The sequence below is a fragment of the Gordionus sp. m RMFG-2023 genome, chromosome 3 (assembly GCF_954871325.1).
Source record: "Gordionus sp. m RMFG-2023 chromosome 3, tfGorSpeb1-WG-v2, whole genome shotgun sequence".
In the NCBI taxonomy this organism is placed as follows: domain Eukaryota; kingdom Metazoa; phylum Nematomorpha; class Gordioida; order Chordodea; family Parachordodidae; genus Gordionus; species Gordionus sp. m RMFG-2023.
Window position 1 is genome coordinate 8,795,358 of NC_088777.1, and position 25,089 is coordinate 8,820,446.

The 25,089-nt window shown below is 26.4% G+C and overlaps 2 protein-coding genes across 2 annotated transcripts; one reads left to right on the forward strand and one right to left on the reverse strand.

The window, feature by feature from the left end:
• The first annotated feature begins 2,944 nt into the window (after positions 1–2,944).
• Positions 2,945–3,546, forward strand: LOC135926277 (protein archease-like). Its single transcript, XM_065462083.1, has 2 exons — positions 2,945–3,078; positions 3,113–3,546. Exons 1-2 carry the CDS (start codon positions 2,947–2,949, stop codon positions 3,488–3,490), a joined length of 510 nt encoding a protein of 169 aa, XP_065318155.1. The 5' UTR covers positions 2,945–2,946; the 3' UTR covers positions 3,491–3,546.
• A 6,396-nt stretch (positions 3,547–9,942) lies between these two features.
• Positions 9,943–16,253, reverse strand: LOC135926695 (uncharacterized). The gene is made up of 4 exons (XM_065462627.1): positions 16,176–16,253; positions 15,024–15,159; positions 14,692–14,904; positions 9,943–10,091 (listed from the first exon to the last, which is right to left on the reverse strand). The coding sequence occupies exons 1-4, from the start codon at positions 16,251–16,253 to the stop codon at positions 9,943–9,945; spliced, it is 576 nt and encodes a 191-aa protein (XP_065318699.1).
• Between the last annotated feature and the right edge of the window lie 8,836 nt (positions 16,254–25,089).

Consider the following 25,089-nt stretch of genomic DNA (forward strand, 5'->3'; position numbering starts at 1 on the left):
TTAGTGTTGTTAAACGGCTAGATTTGAGCCGATTGGCTAACTCAATATATTATTCAGAAAAATATAACGCAAGCTTGAATATTTGGATCATAGATGGCACAAAAGTTTGGACATATAGTTGCGAAATCTCGAGGCAAAGGCAATATTATTTTGGCCAAAATATGGAGTTTGCCGCTTTTAAAATCGGCTCAAATCGAGCCGTTTAACAATACTAGTCACTTATAATGCTGAAATATATATCCGGTCAAAGACTTTCCAAATTTAAAACTCACACTCAATAAGTGATATAGAATTGAGAGATCATGAATCCCTATGGATTCCTTATCCCAATACGACATGTACATAAAGTTATACAAATTAGGAATGTATAAAATAAAATTCTTATAAATAAGAATAAAAATATAAAATTAATTTATGAAGTAAAATAAGATATTATTTTTATTTGTTTATCGATTCAATATGTTTTTGCAGGGCATCTGATAATGTCTTTTTTGGCTTTATGAATATTGCCAACAGTTTCTTTAGAAATATTAAATATTTTAGCATATTCTCCTTGAGTATAATGATTTAGAAATTTAGTGACTTAAATTTTTTTAATTAAATAACCCGTTATATTTGTTTTCTTTATTAATTTTGTTATTTGCTATGAATAGTTTTAAGGAGATGATAAGATTTTTATATATAGAGGTTTTACGCAAATAGACAAAAAATTAAAATCTGCCTATTTTTCAAAGTAGACATTTACCCCAATTTATCAAGGCAATTTCTCATTACCCAAATTAGAGAGGTTATATTTATATATTTTAAGGAAAATTATTTAAATAATTAATTAATTTACAATTCTTATTAAACTTCAATGTAGGTTATTTGTTGACAACACGAATTTATTAATATTATAGAATTAATTATTCAGTATAAAGATTCAAAATTGAATAATTATAATACTATAAAATAAAAACTATAATTATCAGGGTATAAACGAAAATATTAATATTGTATTTTTAAACAACTGTAGAATGTACTAGAGGACGAGGAGCCAATAATGTTATGATATTCATGATTCATGACAAGTAATTTACTCTTAAACTCGCTGGATTCTCTACCATGATCAAAATCATATGATGACAGCCCCTTTTACACTCGGCAGTATTGCAAGATAAATTATCGACAGTAGTGTTAATAAAGCCCGATTCGGATCAATTTTTAAAAATAGCCCGATTAAGATTTTAGCCAAAATAATATTATATAAGCCTGTAAGTTTCAGATGGCAGAAAGGTTTGGACCTCTATTAGCCAAATCTCGTGGCCTACATATTTTTATTTTGGTAAATACTTAATCGGGCCCTGTTTAAAAATCCACCCTAATCGGACTTTATAACGACACTCACTCAGAATTTTTTTAATTCTTTATTAGGAATATCTTTATCGGTTATTGTCGAACTCCAGCAATTGTTTTGTATTCATTTATTTAGAATCAATGGTCAATTTTTTTTATTTGCTTCTCCAAATAGCCCATCTAAGTTTCTAGGCCAATTTTCTCTTTGATTATAGAATATAATAGATAGAGTTTTAAAATAAAAAAAATAATTCTATTAAAATTTGTTCAAGTCATTTTACCCTCATTTTCAAAGCTATACATAAGATGGGACTGCATGATGCTTTCTATAGAATTATAAATTATATTTATAATCTTATTGGTTTTGAATATTTTTTAATGGTATATTTTTAAATAAAAGTGGAATTTTTGAATCAAGCGGCATCTTTAAATATTTACATAAAGCGTCTACATAAGGGGTAAGGGAATTTTTCTCCAACATTTTTGAAGGGGCAGACATTCAAAGAGGGATAAGGTAAAGTAAAATAAATACTATTCATAGATCAAAGAGAAAAATAACTGATTTATATAAATTTATCCATTTATTTCTCATTCATTTTCAAATAACATTTTAGATTTAAAGTTGTATATGCTTGTGGGTTAGAATACGGTTAGTAACAACTAATTAATTATCACTAAATTATGTTTATTTGTTACTCCTGGCCCAAATAATCATGAGGACTGTAAGTTTAATTCAAATTGTTTGGAGGTTATAAATGAGAGTTCATAATTTTTTTTTAAATATCTAAAAAATATATAAGAAGACGGGATTAGGAGAAACCTTTTTCTTTGTCATCTCATTTCAGGTCTAATTTTTATCGGTCTATATCGGATATCATCAATTATATAAGAGAATTATACTAAAGGTATAAAAAGAACAAATCCTCACCATATTTATAGGTACTAAAATATACAAAGATAACCTAATCTTATTCTGGGTTCAAAAAGATATCAAATTTTTACAATATGAATGCAATCTTTGTTCTCATTAAATAAAGTTGCCTACCTCTATAATCTAGTTTACACTATAAAGTGGTGGAGAGGGGGGGGGGGTATAATTATTTAAAAGAAATAAAAGTTTAATTGCTCATAAAAATTATATTCCCTTCTTAAATAAATGTAGTAGAAATTGTTAATTATTCAAAAAGCATGATAAACAATATGTTTGATTTATTACACAATATTTAAACATTTTGGAAGCAAAAAGGTGATAATTTCGTAAAATGGTTATAAAAGAAACTGTTGTGCATAGACGTACAAGATATACATTAGTATTCATAGACTTTATATTATATATTTTTTTATTTAATTTTATGATAAAATTACACTTTGTATTATATTTTACTTTGATTTTATGATATAATTTATATATAAGATTATGCTTTATATAATATTATTTTAGGATATTTTGAATAAGAAATATAACAAAATATAATAAGAAAATAACAGATCATTTAATATTACGAAATTTAGAATACTATATAATATAAATGAATTTAAATAAGTTTTGAATACAACATATTTAAAATCTATGTTATCAGATGACAATCAAGAAACATTCATTCACTATTTATGGACGAAGCTGACGAGCGCGATGTTGGAGATTTTTTTGAAATTCCTGAAAAAAAATATGAATATTTAGATCATCCTGCCGATGTTCAGCTTCACGCATGGGGTCAAACTCTTGAAGAGTGTTTTGAACAAGTATTAAAATTAAGATATGCATTATATCTTTAAGACAGCTATAGCAATGTTTGCATATATGACAGATATAGAAACAGTTAGTATTCAGACCACTTGGACAATCGAATGTGAAGCGAGTGACATAGAAAGCCTTCTATTTAATTATTTAAATGAATTTTTATACTATTTCTCAGCTGAGAATTTTTTGATAGCTCGAAAAGTCAAAATTTTAAATATTACAAAAGATAATGTAAATGATCAAAATTTTGATGGTGATGAAATACATTATAAATTAAAAGCTAAGGGATATGGCGAATCTTTTGATTTAGCTAAACATCCACAAGGCACTGAAGTTAAGGCAATAACTTACTCATGTTTACAAATTTTAAAACAAGATAATTTTTGTGAATGCTATGTCATCATTGATATTTGAAATAATTTTATTGATATTATTGTATATACTTATCTCAATTCAATAAATATGTTATAACCAAAGGCCTCCCCAAAATGATATAGAATTTGATATCTCCCAACATTGGAATTTACTGAAAAGTCTATAAAATTGGATAGGAAAATGTGTTACAAAATGTAGAGTGCCCATATAATAAATTTCAGATAATTTTGCCTAGAACTGTTAAAATACTCTTTTTCCTTATAAATTAAAAAATATACAAAAGTTCATGGCAAAAATTGCTTGAATTCTAAGGTAAGTGTTAAAAAGTCTGGGGTTTATTTTAAAAAATGGCCCAATTAAGATTACAACTAAAATAATATGAAGCATAAAGATTTTCCTCATAACTACCAATACTTGGATATCTATTTGCCAAATCTTGATATTTCATACATGCTCTAATACATGAAATTATATACAATTGAGAGATTTCAACCCATAGATTCTGTATCTCAATACCACATTTATCTATTTATTAAACAAGTGATTATTTAGAAATTTAAAATATTATATTGCAAGATTTAGAATAATTATACATAATATTTTGATCCAGTTAAAGCATCAAAAATATAGATCATTTGCATAATAAAACTTAATTCTGGATAATTTTCTGCTTTATTTTTACATGTAATTTTAAAGATAGAATATTATCAGACTCGAATTCATGCCAAATAAATTTTTATAATTAATGCATTCATCATAGAGGAAGGTTTATAATTTATACATTTTAACAAATAACTTTTTTTATATCACAATTTTTTTTAAATGGTTTATAGTGGAGTGTTGATTATTTATGTTATTCTTTTTAAAATTTATGAAGAGATTACTATTTAATAATTAATAACGTGGGAATGTCGCGTCATATTTTTTAGTCAGGTATGTATAAGTTGGAATGTTTAAAAAAGGTCGATTAAAACGATCCGATACATAATTTATCCAAAATAATATTATGCAAGCCTTGAGATTGTTGTAATATTCAAATGAGTTAAAGAAAAATGGATTAAAAAGATGTATTATTCAGATTAGATAAAGTTCAAGATTATTTAAGTTTGTTGTTTAAACACTATATAAATGAATAGTTAAGAAAAGTATAAATAATCGGGAATATTTTACTTGAATAATAATTATTATGAATTTGCGAACATATTTTTTTATTTTAGTTATGATTATGTCATTACAATTTATATTAATAAAGTATTAGTAGTTAATTTATTTATACTAATTATTTGTATTCTCTTTAATTCTCAACTACAACATTTGTTACCGAAACATTATGTTCTATGGGCATATTCAGTCTAATTAACTTTCATTATTTTACAATGATGTTGGAGAGTGGATGTGCCAGGGCAATTACAACAATTCAGTCTAATTAACTCTGAAAATAATTCTAAATAAAGGGGGAAGGAGATTTATGAAATGACTATCGACTCTAAGATAAAGAATGAGTGCAATGAAACAATGGTATCAATATCAATGGTCGTAATTCGGAAAAGAATATAATTAGTCGTTTAGTTAAACAGAATTCATCACAAGAGATCGTTATAGGTACAAGTGATCGTTTTATATAATATAAGGTTGTGGATTAACCGAAAATCTTCATAAAGAGAAACGGTTTTTCGTCATTAGAAATTTTATGCCGCAATCGAGCTCATGTAGAGATCGAATTTTTATTTGAGATCAAAAGATAAAAGAAATCTGCATCGTATAAGAGATCTTAAGATGAAGTTAATAATATATTGACAACGACTAGGTAGAACAAATGGTCAATACCAGGATGCATAGTTAATCGTTGACAAATTATCGCGTAAATTATAAAAAATGGAATACGCATAAATATAACATCCCCCCCCTTGAGAACTAACTTTCTACCGCGTTTTTCTTTCACCAATTTCCCGCACTAGCAACGCTGCGTTGTTATCTGACGTCTCCACTGCGATGGGACAGAATCTTAACTAATCTTAGAAAATTAAATAAATATAAAAATATGAATAAAACTAATAACATGATAAGAAATTTATATAACTTAAAAAAAATTTCCTTTTAAAAAAAATATATATAAAAATTTATATATAATATTATTTTTTTACCTTAGTCCAAATTTTTATGGAAAAGTATAAATTAGAATGGCATTCGATCTTCTAAAGCCTGGATATAATCAATACGGCACCACTGTTACAATTCCATATTTTAATTGTAATATATTTGTCGAAGACTTTAAGGGAGAGACTTTTAATAAAATCAAAATGAAACCTGTAATAAATAATAAGAAAAAGATTAATATAATTAATTAATTTAATAATAATTCTTACGAATTTTCTCACTAGAACGATTTACCTCGCTATCACTATTCCGTATTTTAAAAAATAACACTGAAACTTTAATAAATCGCAAAACCAAAAAACTTTTTTATTTAAAAATTTTATGTCTTTTAATATACATTTTTTTAATATGCAAAAAAAAATTAAAAGTACATTAAAGTTCATCAAATAATAATATATATATTCCAAAAACTAAATATTCAAATATCTCTAAATAATAATTTACAATCGTCGATACTCGATTAACAATATTCAAACAACTAATTATATAATAATATAATTCATATTCAAATTATCGCGTAATTATAAAAAATGGAATACGCATAAATATAACAGAGATTTAGCATAGAGGACGAAACCTAGCAAAATCTCAGGGCTTGCATAATATTATTTTTGCCAAAATCTTAATCGAACTGGACTTTTAACAACCCTAGGTATAAATTTTCGAGGGAAGTTGGCCTCCAGTGAATATTCTGTCATTTAGATGCTGAGCTTTATCATCGCAATTTTTTTATAAAATTATTTTTATAACCTTCTTAGACTATAATATTTGCTACTTTTGTGGATTAATAAAGAAAATAATTATAAATCAATTATAATAAAATAACATCATTTCATTTCAGAGTTGTTAAAAGATACTTTTTAAATGGATCTAGATACAGATACATGGTCTAAAATTTATCTAGATACAGATACAACTTCTAAAAAGTTATCTTGATACAGATACAATTTAAAATGTTAGGTACAAATACATTTTTTATTATACTCTTAGATAAGGTTTGAATAAACCTAAATTAGGATTCTATTGTGAAAATTTATGAAATGATCTAAAAAATATTGACTCGATATCACATTTATCAAAATATAACTAAAATATTGATTATTAATATAATATATGATTAATATAAATAATTAATATATATCATTAATAAAATAATATAATATATGATTAAATGAGTATAAATAATTATTAGTTTTCAGTAATAAAATATTTTCAAAATTTTATCTGTATAGGCATTTTTAGCTATACTAAAAAGTCTTTCAACAGGGACGCTGGAAGGGATTGTGGTGTTATATTTAATCAATAACATTTATTGTTTAAAAATACTAAAATCTCGGCATTCATTTTTGAAAAAACTATTTAAAATTTGTTGATTATCAGAATTTAAATCATTAACAATCATATCTCCTGCTGTGGGATACTGAAAAAAATCGGACATTAAATTATTGGTTTTTTTCACAGGTTAATTAGCACTCATTAGAAGACTTTGGTAATTCCTCTACTAATCTTTGTATTAATTGTTTTTTTTATTAAAATTTTCATCCATTTGCAACCATGTCCAATCTAGTTTAAAAAAAGGATGAAGCGTAGTTGCCAAAATATTTTCATCTTCAAAAATTGTCCCAATAAACCTAGAATTATTAAATACTGATTAATTTATTATTAATTTACCTATCTTCAATTCCTTTTAAACAAAATTTCAGGTTCATTTGTTTAAAATTTTTCAATTTAATAATGAGCTGGTAAATATGTTTACCGGCGATAGACACTCCAACAATCTGCTGTTGTGCATCTTTTCATTCCCCCATCTTTGGGAAATTCTAGCAAACACTGTCTGTCTGCAAATTATATTTTTTTGTGGAGTTAATGTTTTGGTCATTTTTATAAATGATGGATTTGCAACAATTGAAATGGCTGAATGCTATCTATAATAAAATCAGATATTAAATCATCTAAAATGGTTTGGGTTAAAGTCGGAGGTCTTTTGAAAAAAAAATCAATGGACGATGAGCCTAGTTCAATATTTTCTTTAATAGATTTTTTCTCCTTCCCCTTTTTTATTTGGATTAAGAGTGTTTGATGTTTTCTCTTAAAATTTAAAATTAAAATTGTAAACATTTATTTAGTATCTATACCCTTAAATGTTTTACAATGTTGCAAGTTGAGGTAATGCTAACTGAAATTTTCATATTTTTTGGACATGGCAAACATTTTACTAACAGAGATTTGTTTTCTTTATTTTGAGATATTATTTTAAAATATAGTATATAAATTGGCTATGGAATGTCGTCATTTTTGTCATCAATATTAATCTTAAAAATTAATATAATAGAATAAAATAAAATACCAATTCCATTGCAATTAAAAATGGCAAATTTCTTGAAATGGATTGTAATATCAGAATTTGCTTGTTATTGATAACTCGGACATAATATTTAATTAATATTTATAAATTCTATTTTATATATAAGTTTTAATATTTTACATATATATATAATTTTTTAATATATATATTAATATTAATTTATATGTTCATATGAAATAAAATAAATTTTACACTCAAGTATTTTTATTTATAATATAAAAAAGCGTTAAATAAAAGTATATCAAAATGTATCTAAATGATACAGATACCTCTAAAATAATATCTAGCTACAAATAGATACTTTAATTAGAAATCTATTTTGATACAGATACCACATTTTTATATCTAGATACTTTAACAACTCTGTTTCATTTGTTTTGAAGTGAATGTATAAATAAATATATTATAAATCTTATATCAAATCATATTGCCTTTTTATTTTTGAGTTTCATTTATAAAATTTTCATCATTTATTTCAATACTTTTTCCTGTTATTATTGAATGTAGTAAAATAAAAACATAATTAGAACTATTTGACTTTGAAATTGATTTTATATATTCTTGTTCATAAATTTTGTTCTAAGAAAGAGAGATTCATAATTATTATTTTTCTTCAGTATTTTCTATTTTTAGTTTGGATAAATTAAAAATTTACAATTAGTTATTAAGATTCAATATTTTTCAATTTTAAGAATACTATTTTATGTCTGATTTTATTGTGCTTTCTTTATTTGTAGTGGGTAGTTTAAACGGCTCATGAGTCGTTTAACAACACTAGTTGATTCTTAATAAAAAAAAAGTTACATTTGTAATTATATGTTTTTTAAATTTGTGAATTTGAGTTTGATTTTTAGGTAATTTTTATTTAAGCAATCTAATATCCATAATATAAAAAAACATTAAAGGAAAAAATAATAAATATTCCATGATAAAAATTTTAAAATTTGCAGTCAACGTATAGCCATACTTATACCGAAAAATAATTTATGTGATATTAAGCGCCTAGCCCTAAAGCGTTATATATACAACAGAGCAACGCTTGGTTTTCTATAAAAAAGCCCATAAGACTGGGATAAATGGTGAAAATAGTTAAGAGGACCATTCACATTTTTTGGACAGGGGGCGCAAGAGGCAAAGCCACTTACTTAAACGCCCATGAGAAATAAAAGGAGAGGTAAAAAGTCCATGCCCGATTAAGTAAGATTTGATTATAGAAGGGTTATGTTGGCAATGTTAATTTTACTTTTATTAGCCTTGCGAGAAACCTAAAAATAAACATGATTAAATAAACTAAAAACGGTAAAATACAATCACTTATTAATAAAACTAGTTTTTTATATCCAACTTTGAAGATAATAAAAATCCATTCCATATTCAACCTAAAAGCTATTGTTTATTATAACAAAAGCGTGATAAATATAATCTGGTGATTTGAATTAGCAACCCGAAATCTACAAAAATAATATTTATTTGATTGATAAAATAAATGAAAATTTAACTAAAATTGACCTAACCAGCTTATTTTTTAATTTCGAATTTGTTTTAAAAAATTAGGATTTCTTTAAAATATTTTATTTATATTATCTTTACACTACTTGAACCCTCATGCAGAACCAATTAATGCCAACCCGCTAGTGGGTTAGCATAATTTCTTAAAGAAAGTATGGAGCATTGCTTTTGATATAGCTAAACATCTATAAAGCCGCTAAAGTTGAAACAATAACTTATTAATGTTTGCAAATTTTAAAACAAGATATTTGTTAATGCTATGCTATGTCATCTGAATTAATGTATATTATCCTATAATCTAATGCATAATATAAAAATCAAACATATAATCTGATATCATCAAATATTAAAAATTAATTTTATTAAACATAAAGTGATATTATTTAGGAGATAGATTATTTGAATATAATGCTGATAATTATTCCACTATTTAAAATCAATTAATAATTACTAAAATTCTTTAAATTTTTGTTATTTTTGAAGCTTTAACAACTGGATTTGCTTTCGTGATTTCTTCTTTCCCCAATTTTTTATAATCAAATTTACAACCATGGATATTTGAATATCTATGAGTGCCACAATATTGCCCACCACATCTACAAGCGAACCCTATTGTTAAAAAATTTAAAAAGTATATTTTTCTAAGAAATTTTGATTTTATTGTAAATAGATATTAATATTTAATCATTGTTTATAAATTAATGAAGAAAAAAAAATATAAAATATACAATTGAATGATATTAAGATGTTATAATTGTGGCCAAACTACGTCCTAATTAAAGTGGCCTATAAAATTTAAATCAAACCGCTATTATTAATAATTTGAATAATTCAATTGATCTTCAACAATTTACTTTAGATTATTTACTACAATGTTTAGGAGAACCTATATTTAGCCAACTCCAAATGCTTTTCTAAGTGTTTGCACACCCCAAAAAATCTCAATCATAAAACTAATGCTCAACTTAAAGGCATAGGTATATATTTTTAGGTTAAAAGCTTGAAGGTGATTTTAACGAGTTATTTAAACATTTGTAAGAGGAGAGGAATATGTTCGATGAATTTTAGTAGTCCAGTGGTTTCGGGTTCTAGCATAACAATATTTTTTTTCTTTTTACCTTGATAAAATCATTCAAGGCTAACAGTGGCCCCTAAAACGGGGGGGGGGGGGGTCCGAAGCAACTTCTTCAGTAAATTTAAGTGAAGGTACTTTTTTTAAAATTTTCTTTATTATTTAATTCTTTTACTGTTCTGTTACATCCATCATGATCAAGTGATTTCTGGTTTATAAATGTAATAATAAGACCTCCCCCCCCCAACTTAATATTTAATTTAATATATATTGACGGAAATTTTGGTCAATGTTTAGTAAATTAGGTTGTTATTCCAGATTTCTTGTCATAAATTATTTTTCCAATTTTTAAATATGCCTAAAAACCAAAAAAAATACAAATGCCTAATTAAAAATTGCAAATCGCATAATATAAGAGATGATAAATGGGATCACATTAGAAAAAGACATGGTGGGCTTAATTTTAACGATATAAGGAAAAGCTTTGAAATAGTAGCTTTTAAGAATGTTACTTAAAGACAAATAGCAAAGTAATTTTTTTATTAAATATTTAATTATTTATACTTATCTTATTATAAAGGGTATTAAATCGCAATTTAAGAAAAAAGAAGTAAGAATTGGGAATTCAATGCTGTTGGTATAATAAATATTTTTAATTAATATAATTATCTTTTAAAAGTGTCCTAATAATAGAGAAAATGTGTTAGAAGAAAATATAGTATCTGATGATTATGATAATGATCATGAAATTAGTGAACCTGAGGTATTTAATTACTCTTATTTTTTATCTCTGCTATATTTTTTTATAAGCAGACACAGAGCAGAGATTTGATAAATTAGAACAAGAAATTCTTATTATCTCTCTACTGGTAATAAATATTAATTTAGCATTATTAAATTTTAATGAATACAACATATGCAGTTTAACGAAAGATTTAATGATGATTCGATGAAATTTTTACATCAAACATCATTTTTTACGCCAAAGGGAATGGCAGAAAAATCAATTATTAAAGAAGATATCGAGGATATCTGTGAATTTTACAATTTAAATTCAAGTCAAATTTTCGAAGAAATGTTGAAGTTTAGAAATATTTATAAGATGGCCAAAATGGGGAATGTAATTATTACCCATGACCTAGAGGTTCAAGATTCTATAAATTTGTCAGATTCTGAGAATTGTAAATTTATTTAATTAAATATTTTTACCAATACATTATTTAGCTTCTTCTGATGATGATGATAATTCAGGGACTTACGATTCAGATTGGAAAAACTATTCATTTATTTTACCTTATCGTCTACTTTTAAATTTTTCTGCTTTTCCTAATTTAAGAATTTATATAAATATTTATGAACCATTCCTACAACCTCATGTACTGCCGAAAGAGTCATGAGTAAAATTAAATTAATTAAAACAAGACTTCGTAGTACCATGAAAGATTCATTTCTCAAACCATATTATCAATGGAAAAAAATTTATTTAAACAATTAAATATTGATGAAATTATAAATTCTTTCGCTTTCTCTTCCCCTAATTTTTCTAAATTATTAATTTAAAAATAATATTTATAAAGTATATATTTTTTGCATTTTATTTATATTATATATTAAAAATTGATGCTAAAAATTATTTTTGAAATTTATGGGTGTCATAAAATATTTATAATTTTTTCGAGGGTGGGTGGTACTTTTCAGGGAGGTATTCTGCTTTATTCGCTCAGAAAGTGTAGGGGCCACTGAAGGCTAAAACTCAAACATAATCGATTTTAAAAAAATCCTTATAGTGCTTATACATTGTAAACTTTGCGTTATTTTTTAAATAACGGATTTAAAATTTTATTGTCCATAATATTGATATGTTTTATTTTGTGTTAAAAAAAGTTATATTTTACGTTTTTTGTTTTATTTATTTTAAAATAACCCATCAATAAACAACGAAGGAAGCCTTTCGAGAAAAAACAACGTTATACGTCTTTTCTAAATTTGTAATTGCTAGCTCTATTTTGTGCTTAAAAAAATGAACACAAAAAAAAGTTTGTCACGTAGAATCAATGGCTTCTATACCCCCTTATGCCTCTGAGAAATACCCCTAGAACATATATCCCCCAAATTTTATACCTTTGAGTTAAGATAGTTGTAAACAATACTATGTTACATTTAAAAATATGTGTTATTCCATATATGTAATATCTTTGAAAACTATAACCAAGGACATTAATACTATATCATCCTTAGACTGACGAATCTTTTATTAAAGTGTACATACATTTAACCCAGCTGTAGTTAATGTCATAGGCTGGATTAGTTGCGATTGAAAGACATTTTATCTAAATGTCTATCACATTGTATTGACTTTCAATGGTGAACTTCAATGAATGAATACATTTTTTATCTATATGAATGAATTGTCAATTTAACTTGTATTAATGTTAAACTATAACTTCTTTTTTTCGTCAAAGTTAAGAGTTGAATGTTTTTCCTAACATCATTAGTATATTCATCATTCCATTACTATAATAGGGACATTCATTTATTAAATACCATATTTTTTTGGTTAATATTTTTAAACATTATTTGAATTCGATGTGATCAAGCCTGCGACTACATAACAGGATATCCACTTGATGCAAACCTCCCTCAAAAATCTATGCCTACCTTCCTAAGAAATTTCTGCTTCCTTCGGCTGCGATATTCCCACATTATAAATTAATCTTTTCAATGATAATCGTACTCCCTTCATAACTTAAATGATTACTGTTCTATTGCCAACTATCAAAATATTGTATAAGTAAAAGAGTTAATTTTTGTAACATTCAATTACAATGAATGTATTATTATACAGGGTTATGCAGATTTAATTTAAAATATTTCCATATTTTTTAACGTTTTTAAATAATTGATGAGAATATATTAATATGTAATTTTAACAAAATTTTCAAGTCTAATATTTTTATTTTCAAATAAATTAAAAAGTATGGAAAAATTCCCATTAAATTTGGTCAAAATCAAAACTGTAGTATATTGTTTAGCATGAATATGAGTTGGATGATAAAATTTTTAATCCTTTTAAATTTCATTTAAAAGAATTTAAAAAAATGATCCAGAAATCGTTTTATTCGAAAAATAATGTCTATGATTGTGTGCAATATATAGATTTGGTTGATTTTTAGTGATATCGTATCATTATAATAGATCTTTAATAAACGTATTCATTTTTCAGCAATACATTTTGTCCTATTTCATCTAAAAATTTAATAAATAACCCCCCCCCCCCATCAAATTTATCCTACTCCTAATAACAAACCTTAAATCCTACTCCCCTCCAAGGAATTTGGATGCAAACTGTTCCTACCCCTCCCGCTCATGTAGAGACTGGAGCAATAGAACAAATTTCCGTCTAGAAATTTGTAGATTTTTTCTAACTAATAAAGTTAAAAGATTTGTAATATTTCGTTTGTAAATTTGTTTGAAATACGAAAATATATTATATTTATTCATTTTAAAATCTATTTCATAAATTTGTACACAAATAAAACTTTAAATAACATCCTTATGATGAGACATGGGATATTTTGGTATAGTTAGAAACAATTAATGCAAATGTATATACTCCCTCGCAAATTTAATGAGGCATTTGCTTCGTATCCCTGCTGTTGCTGGAGCCAATGCATAGAATAGTTATAATAACATAGAAATAAACCTAATTAATTCATAGAAAATTTTTTTTTGAATGTAGCTGGGAATAATTTTTTATATAAGATTTATAGTATCAGATAATTTAAAACCTTAAATGAGGGTAAACGTTAAAGGCGTTAAATCTGCATTTTGATTATAATATTAAAGACCACTAGTGATAAAAATTTTTAGACTCAGCCAAGATTTGAAATTTTTTATTGGTTATTTAATTATAAAATCATACCATCTAAACGACCGGGCCTTTCATATCTCTGGTATACAATATATAAATATATTATATAACTTTTTTGAATTTTAAATTTAACGAAAAAATCTAAAAGATTTGGCTTATAAAATATTTTTGAAACTCTTCATATCTGTATTTCACATTATTTCATAATAATAGTTTGCTAAACTAAAATAATAACGATTTGAATTTTTTTTAAATATATGAATTACCTAATAATCCAACTTTAGCTTTGCATATATCGCATTTACTACGTACCTTTTTAAGTTCTGACTTTTTACTCCCCGAGGACAAAAGTTCACTTGTTTCTATCAATCTACTATCCGAAGTGGATGTCTTGAGCCGTTTAGCAGAACTTGGAAATCCTGTCATGGATTCCGAAGAGTCAATGTGTCTAAAATTTTTCCTTGGTACTATATTGTTACCTAAACAAAATCAAACCATTTTTTAATTTAGTATTTTTTTTGTAAAAATCTAAGAAAATTATTTTTAAAAAAGACCCTTATCTTCAAATAATAGTATTAGTAATTGAATTTATTTTTACCTTCTAATCTCATATCGAGTTGTAAATTACAAGTATTTGAATAATTAAAATTAGCTGCACGTTTATTTTTGCTTGAAGAATTAGAGTATGTTGAATCATTGTCCTCCGCTGGCACCATTGATAATGCGGAATCACTCTAAATAATTATAATTATTATATTTTAAAATAAGTAAATCTGTTTAGCATGTTATCAAATCAATCTATTTCTAGATTTTAAAATAGATTAATTAGTTAAATCAAAATAAATTTTTACTATATTTGTAAAAATTAAAAAAGCATCTTGATTAAGACCCCTTCCCCCCGGTTTCATTCATAATTAAATATTTGTAGCGAGATATGCTTAGTTTTAAAGCGCAAGGGATGAACCAATCCCTGGCCATATTTTGAATTTTGAAACGTGGCATCATTCATTCAGGTTATTGAAACTCCCGGCCTTAAATATTAAGAGAAAGGTAATTTATGAGCTGCCTCCTTACCCACATAACTTTCTGACTCCCCTGATGAAATTTTTAAAGTTGATAATAGAACAGTATATAAATTATTCATATTATTAATCTGGTGTGTGAGACGTGTTGCATTATTTTCGAGCAGATATAAATCAACGATAGCCTTAACCCTGAATTCATAGTTAGCACGAAATCGTAGCGAGGTATACAAAATATGATGTATTTTTGAATTTTTTTTCCCGCTAATTCGCGCTAACTGTAAATGAGTGGTAACGGTTCTGATAAATTTATAAATTGCAGGGCGATAAGTGAAAATTGAATACACCGCTTATTTAATAAGACGACTTGATATATTTTTAAAATATGATTGATAAAGGAATAGGAAAAAGGTGATTCGGAACATTTCAATTTACCTGAAAAAAATTTTTGAATTTGAGAAATCTGATTTCACCGGTGTTTTTTGGATTATTTAGAGTATACACACCTACCTTAGAAGTTTCAGAAATTATTTACCATTATTGTTATTTTTAAAAAAATATATATGAAAATAACAATATCAGAGTTAAGAGAGTTAGTTATAAAAGTTCAAGTCAAAATTATATGAAATTCACAGTTTGGGCACTCTATAAACGAAAACATGTTAACCGGGCAGATTTTTTAAATTTAAAATTAACCCCTACTTAAATGATATAAAATTGAGACTAACCCTGCATTCACGGTTAGAATTCGCGGCTAAGTATATATAAATGCACAAAGGTAGCATATTTTGTATACTTTGCCGCATATTCGTGCTAACCATGAATGCAGGGTGACCCCTCGTTCACAGTTGGCGCGAATTCGCGGCCAAGAATACAAAAATATGGCATGCTTCTTCTAATGCGCCGAGAATTCGGGCTAACTGTGAATGAAATGAATTTGCATTTTAAAATAGTATCATATCATAAATATCTTTAAATTATTTCGAAAAAAGAACGAAATATTTCGATGTTGGAAAATGAGTGTGGAGACAAAAGAAAAAGTAATCCTAGTTTTGCAAAGCCTTTAAAGAAAATAGATTACAATAAATACTAAGTTTCTTGAAATTTCCATTTTTTTTACTATTCCAAGCCATGGTGTTATTTTAAATACATATATGATTTTCTATTTACGAGCGCTATCGACGAAGAATCGTCGGAGATGCTTTCATTGTTAACGTACATATCTTCAATAATGGCCGTTTCGCTAGGAATTGCTTTTTTTTTAAATTAAAAAGTCATCAAATAATAGATTTGAATAATAAATGAATTATAATTTAAATAGTACCATTTAAACCTACCTACATCCCTAGTCTGGGTGAATAAGTAAAAGTTTTAAAAAAAAGCTGTTTCCTATAAAATTAAAAAATTAAAATGGTCCCGGTTTCGAGAACTCTAGCTTCCGGTACAAAACACTGATCTTTGTTCATTAAAAGTAAATCAGATTTAGAGGTAACTTAGGAAATAATATAGCCATTTTTAAAAAAAAATAAATCCTCAGTAATTAAAAATAAAAGTAGAAGAAACAAAACCTAACTAACTCACGACCTAATAAAATAAAATGTAATTGTGATGTTTTTAAATGAAATTTTAGCATATTACACAAACTATCCTTGGAACTTGTGGAATGTGTAGTATCATTTGGAGTAGGCGGGTCTACTCGGAATATCTCGTACAATGAATAACTAGGTATCAACACTGGTTGCGAAGGTATGTATTCGATTTCACTAACTTCCGCCTTTAGTTCCACTTTTTCCGGGGATAATACCTTAACATCGTGTTTATTATTACCGACCTTTGAGTCATCCTCATCATTTGAAGTTGGCATAGTATTTATTTAAATATAATATCAATTTAAAAATAGACTTATTTTATATTTTATAAAAAAAAATTCGCCAAAAAACATTATTTAAAAAAAAATGATAATCATAGTAATGATGGGAGATAAAGTTTTACTTGACGTATTATTTTACTTTCGCAACTGCAACAATCAACTGATATATGATTTATAATTCATTAAACAAATATAATAATTATTTTCCATCTTTATCTCTTCTGTTTTGTTCATTTATTAAAAAAATATCTAATTTAATCGAGTTCAGATGAATTCTCGCTTGTCTCACCTTGTTGTGCTTTTAAGGAATATATAATTTTCCTTAGGGTTATATATAAAAAAGTTATTTTTTAAAAATAATGGCGAAAATTTTACATATGAATTTCTATTAAATATATTAAATTTGGATGTAAATATTTGAAAATTGAGGACGAAAGGTAGCAGAATGTCAAATGAAATTCACTATTATATAATTGATTTTAGCTGTATTTTTATTTGCTTGTTTTATTTCTATCTTATCATGGCGATGTTCACAAAATCTGCCCTGATACTATCTTCAAAAAAATGATTTCAGAATTAAAATTCTGGAAATCGATTGATGACATGTCACAAATTACAACCTGTAATGGTGCACGTAGCCTAAAAATTAATGTTGTTAAACGGGTCAATCCAACCGATTTTCAAAAGCGACCAAAATAATATAACCTATGCCTCAAAATTTCACAATAGGTTCAAAACCTTGCTGCCATTTATGAGCAAGATTTTTAGTTGGATAATACATTTTGGGTAGAATCTTGAGTTAGTATCTGGGCATATCACGCGAGTGAGAAGTTTCGCATTAATTCTTGGTTGAAGTTATGATAATTTAAATAATTGAAAAATTTAATCCTAGTTTAGATATTTTAATAGGGTAATGATTATTACAAAGTAAAAATTTTAATTTTATCTTAATTTTTTTTATCGAATTTATTAGAAGAAATACTAAATGCTCATAAATTTTTACTATTAAAATATTTTGTTTTAATATTAAAGTTATTCAAATAAATTGTTGAGTTTCATTAATCTATGTTGGTTGAGTTTTATTGCTTATGCTCTAGTGTTTAGTAGGTCATGGGTTGGTGGGGGGGGGAGTACATTTTTTAAATATAATATTTTGTTGAGTATCAAGTGAAAACTAATAAGTGAAATTGACTACATTGATGCTCGACACTTTATGTGATCAGGGTAGAGGTTGGGAGATAAAATTTCATCATAATATGTCAACATGGGTATTAAATGAAAGATAATAGAAAGCTAAATTGTTTATAATGGTATTTAGCAAGGTAGGGGGGGGGGGTAAATTTTCTATACATAATATCTTGACGTGGATATCAAATAAATAAAAAGATAAAGTGATTACATTGATACTTAACAATATGTAAATACGAAGTTCATTTTTTTGAAAGAAAATAATGAAACTTTCTTTTTATTTTTGACGAACTTTGACGCGAACACGTTCCTTTTTTTTGAAGAACATATTCATTTTTTACGTTCGTTCAATATTAGAAAATTTTCCTATATTTAATCATTTGAAAATGAAAAATATTAATTTTATATACTGGTAATAATTAATAAGAAAATTTTTTTAACAATAAATTTTTTTTTTTTCTTAAAACTTTTAGTTTAAAACACGGATAATATATCGCGTTAAAAAATATAGGTATTTATTTATATAATATTTAATATTAAATGAAATTTAAAATGTTTTGAACAAATGTGAACGCGTTTACGAACTTAAAGGCGTTCCTCTTTTTGAAGGTGACATGAACGCGTTAAACATTTTGGAAATGTTTACCGTACTAAATATATGTCACCAGGGGTAGGTAGTAATAGAGGGGGGGGGGCGAATAAATTTTTAAAACATAATTTTGTCATGGGTATCAAATAAAAGCTAATAAAAAGTTAAAGTGACTACATTAATGCTCAACTCTATAACAACAGGGTAGGTTTGAAGGAAGGGGGGGGGGGGGGGGGTTAAAATCTTCTACATATATCAATATAGGTATCAAATAAAGGCTAATAAAAAGATAAATTGATTACATGATACTCGACATTATATGTCATCGGGGTAAGTGTAATGAGGGGAGGGGTGGAATAATTTTTTTTTAAATAATATCTTATCATGGGTATCAAATGAATGCTAATAAAAAATAAAATGTTACTCCACACCACATGAGGGTACTTGTGGGATGAATAAATTTTTTATATATAATATTCAACAGGTTATTAAATGAAATTTAATCCAAAGATCAACTAATTACATTGATGCTAATCACTTCCAGGTGGGTGTTGGCGAGGGTGGGGGTAGTGTATAGTAAAATATCTTAACATGGGTATCAAATAAAAAATAAAAAGATTAATTGATTACATTAGTACTCATCCCTCCAGGTTGTAAATGGGCGGGGGGGGGGGGTCTGTTAAAAATTTATATCATTATGTCGGCTCGAGTATCAAGTAAAAGCGAATAAGATGATTAATTAATTACATTGATTTTCATCCCTCTACACCAGGGAGTGGGAGTTGGGGATGGTTTATAATTTTCTATATCTCAACATGTTTATCAAATAAAAGCTAATAAAAGAAGTCAATTGATTATATTGATACACATCAGAGTGGGTATAATATGGTTACAGTTAAATATATTCTATCATAATATATCGACATGGGTATCAAATAATAGCTAATAAGGAGATCGATTGATTATAAGAATGATTTTTAATCTACGTCTACAAGATAAGTGCAGTGGGGCTAAAGAAGTTTCCAGCATAATATCTTGAGAAAAATTAATTTATTATGAATAATTATAACTCTATTATTTGCGGTGGAATAAGCTAAAAAATGCTAACATAATATTTCAATATTGGTATCTTATAAAAGCTAAATAAAGATCTACTGATAACATTGTATTTTTTACTCATCACTATGTCTTTAAGGGCATTCTAACTTTCAAATATGTTTTGAATGTTAATTTTACCCTTTATTTATCCAAAACCATATTCACAAATCAAAAGATTCACTTTTAAAAATAAATCTTAGTAACCTAAGTCCTGCATCTCCTGTTCGAATTAGAAACCCCACCAAACCTGAACCTCGTGCTCGGAGATTGAAAACTTTTTCTCCAGCCCGACCCGAGGCCTCAAAATTGAATATTGAAAATATCTTCAATAATTATTTTGCTCCAAAGATGTGTCAATTTCACCTATTCTTTATGTAATTTTCATTTCTCAAATTAATAATTTACTGCGATTGATATTTTTATTGTGACTAGTAAAAACTCTATTACTTACATACATCATATGCTATCAAGTTACATAAAATATATATTATATTCTACATTGCCGATATAAAATCAGGAATATTGATCCGTTACAATAGTTATGTTTTTTTATTTTTTTTTATTTAAGGTAGCAGTATGTGAATAAATACATATAATTTTTAATATTTCCTTAGATATTATAATATTTAAACTCAAATTCAAAATATATTTTAATCTAGTTCGGATGCTGGAATAAAAAATTTGTGCTCGGGTTGGGCTCGGACAGAAAATTTTATTAAACTCGAGCTCGGGTCGGGCTTAAGCCGCGAAAAATCTATTGCTGAGCTATAGTTGTAACTAATAAATTTTATTATGAGGAACCGGCAAGAACTAACAAGGGAGAGGTTATGAGGTAATATCTCCATTGAAATTAGAGAGTGCAGGAAGTGGAAGAGCCCAATCTTTTTTAAAAATTTATAATGATACAAATTCTCAAATTCAATAGTATGTACCAAGAAAAAATATTATAAAATAATTAAATGACTAGTTCTGGAAAGCACACCTCCCCTTAAATCCAATACCATCCACCTAGATTCCCATTACTTTCCCCGGCAACATTCTCACATTATTAATTACACTTTTTTAATTATAATGGTACTCCCTTTATATATTAATTTTTAATACTCCTCAATCAGTCATCAAAAAATCGTGATTGTAAAAGATTCTTTATTTAGAGCATAAATAAATCAATAGGATATCGTAATAAAAGTAAAAATGTTTTAAATTTTCTCCTTAACTAGGATAAGGTTCCTAAATGTTAAGGTTAGGTATAAGTAGCACAACTCCTTCAAATATCAAATTCATAAGTAATTTATTTCTTTAATTATTGAATAATTTTTAAATCATTTTAAATTGGCCCTTAAGAAAATAAAGGAAATAACTATGACACTTTATTAAATACTACATATTTATAATATGCACAAAATAAACAAATTGTTATATTATTAATAATACTAGTAGAAAGCCCGTCAAAAATGACGGGGAATGAGATTTTTATTCATTTTTTACGATAGATGTCATGCCAGATCTAAGCTCACAATATTAGGAAGCATATAATTATTAAAAAGTTTATCCAGCCTAGCTCAACCCTTAATAATTTGTTAAAGATATTCCCATGTCAGGTGCAAGCTAATATAAATTTTGAGGTTCCAAGCCCAGTCGTATCTAATAATTTTGAAAATTTTTTCCCACCTCGGAGATAGTTAAATTTTTAATTGATTTATCATCACATGAAGGGGAATTATCTGATTTACCAATTAGTTTAAGATGTAAAAAAAACATGTGAATTCCGTATTAAGGGAAACTGGGAAGGCCTGGGCAAACCACTTATTAGAGAATCATGACAAATAAAATAAAAATAACCGACTCTTATACTTTTTGGTAATATGATCAATTATAATTATATATAAAAAATAAATTGTTGTTTGTATTTGATAAAATTAAGAGCAAATCCTTGTTGACATTTTTATTTTTGATGGAAAATCGACAAAATAAATCTGGAAGATTGTCTGGAAAGGAAATAATTAATGTATAATTTCATATCATTTAAAGTTGTAGATGAAAGTAATGACGGATTACCAAAGCAGTGTACAAAACACAATACGTCCTGATAAGGATGAGTCATATGCCTATGCCCTGGGATACTGGTAAAGGAAGAACGCAAAATAATATTTTTGTTAATGTCAGCATTGGTAGCCCCCTCTAAAATAGAATTATGAACGACAATGTTAACTCAACCATAAAAAGGTAGTAAGAATTGTTATAAAGGACACGACAGAACTACTGCATATTTTTCCATTAATAAAGTTGATGAAAATGGCCGTATTGCACATTCAGGTTTGAACATTCCTCTAAATAATCATTAAAGTTTCTCAGAGAATCGGATAAAGTAATATTTATAATAACTCCTAGTGAAGTGAATGATAGTACGGAATTGAATGCTTATATTTGTTAAAAAATAGGCAGAGGTGGCATAGGGATTGTGGTAGTGGTGATAAAAATTAGTGATCTGCATCGGGCCTAATTTTTCAAGCCCGGCCCGGCCCGAATTTTTTTATACAAGTTTAGCCAGCCCGGCCCGAACCCGAAATTTTTTTAAAAAAATTTATCCGCCCAGCCCGGCCCGAATTTATTTAAATATATAAATTAATATTTATAATTACTCAAAATAAAAGACATGTTATATGTCGTTTAGTTTCAATAAATAAAATCAAATATTTTTATTTTACATAAAAAATTCAATATAAAATTGATAAATTTAAATATATTTAAATAAATTTCTAAGGTCCGACCGACCCGGCCCGAATTTTTTTAAAAAATATTAGGCCCGGCCCGGACCCAATTATTTTAAATAAAATTAGGCCCGAGCCCGGGCCGGACTCGGGCCGGGCCTAACTTTGCAGATCTCTAATAGAAATATCATTTGGAGGCAACTGGGTGAAAATAAAATAAACATATAAATATGAAACATAAGATAAAAAAAATAAATAAACCTCCAGAGGAGTTAATTTCAAGCATAGTTTTTTTATTATTTTGGCTACCAGTAACTCTAGAACGGGCAAGGCGTTTGTTTATTCGTCATTATTTTATTTGCTTATCTTTAATAGATTCATCATGTTTTGTAGCAATGTGAGGGATTAAGGTTGGGTTAGCCTAGACAAATAAAGAAATCAGGCAAAAATATAAATAAACATTATTATTGAAATAAAACGAACATTAAAATTCTGTAAACCAGTAGATGGGTCAATATTAGATGCATATAGCTAGTAGTTGGTGGTAATCATCAACAAAATTGGGGGGGGGGGGGCCTATCAAACCTATTATGATATTCTAAAGGTATATTTTGCATTTGTGCATTATTAATTGCTGATATATAAATATTTGAACAATTTTAAAGAGGAAATAAGATGGGGATAGTTTTATAAAGTAAAAATAAAATAATTCTCAAGTTGAATTTATAAGGTAGGAATAAAATAAAATACCATTCGGAGAGACCAATTGGCAAACTTAAAAAAAAAATAGGATCCTTGTGAATAGGTATAGAATAATTTAAATAATATATATATACCGTAATATGTATTTTTTTTGGAATAAATATAAAAATAGAAAACCCCGTTTAGTATTTTTTATTGAAAGAATAAAAAGGAGTATTGTTAAAAAGGTAGGAACCTTAAGAATAAATATATAATTTTAATTGAATAAAAATAAATATTGTAATATATAATGATTTTTTACAATATATATAAATTCATATATAAAAATAATATACTATGTATATTTATTTGAGCATTATACAAAATAATCACAGGAATAATAGAGCAATGGTGGATCCGACAAGTAAGCTTTTAAAAAAGTAGGATCCTTAAAAATTGTTATATTAATTTAGTTAAATTTTAAAAATGTACTTTGTATAATTTTCAGTTAGACAAAATATTCATCAGAGATAAAAGGGTATATTGTGCGGCCCGAGAAAATGGATAGCCTTAAAAATACGTAGGATGCTTAAAATAATATAAATTTATTTAAATTATAAAAAAATATTCGAATTTTTGGAATAGATATTAAATCATATATAAAATTATTTATAATAAAAATAATGTACTATGTATATTTTTTTGTGCGTTATACAAAATATTCAGCAGGGATGGTTAACCTCTTTAGAAATAGAGGAAATATCATCCATCAGAAGCTAAAATAGATGTATTCTAAAATGAAAAATATAAGCATTTTTAGTATATATAGATGAATAACTTTATTTTGCATTTGGTAGATTTTATTGGGCTTCACTTCATATGACACAGTATAATTTTTTTGCTTGAATATGAGTTGAATAAGAATTAAATGATATTTATTTTTTGATAAGCCCAGCCTTCGGCTGGAGTGTGTAGCCTGAGGTAGGGAAATAAGAGAAAATTAAATGGACAGAAAATAGAGAAATTAAAAGGGAAAGGAAGGTAAAGATAAAGAAAAAGGAAATTAAAAAATGAAGATAGGAAAGGGAAATGATGAGAAAGGGGAAGATAATAAAAGAAATTAAAAGGGAAAAAAAGGAAAAGAGAATTTTAGTATTTTTTAAATTTTAAATTTTCCCATATTATTTGAGACTGTTGTTAAAATAATGAATGTTAGTGATATCTTTAGTAGGGATACATATGTTGTCGGCATAGCATAGTCAGTCTACATTTTGTATGTTCCTGAAAACTATTCTTTGAGTTAAAATATATATCTTTATAAAAATATTAACATAAGACTAACATTTAACATTAAAAAATCTCAATCTAAGTTAAGCCTACAATATCTGGAAAAAATATCCAAGCATCCAATATCTTAATAATTTAAAAAGATTTTCTCAAGCCCACCTCAATCCCTAATAATTTTGAAACCAAGCTAAGAGATATTAAATTTATAATTAATAAAG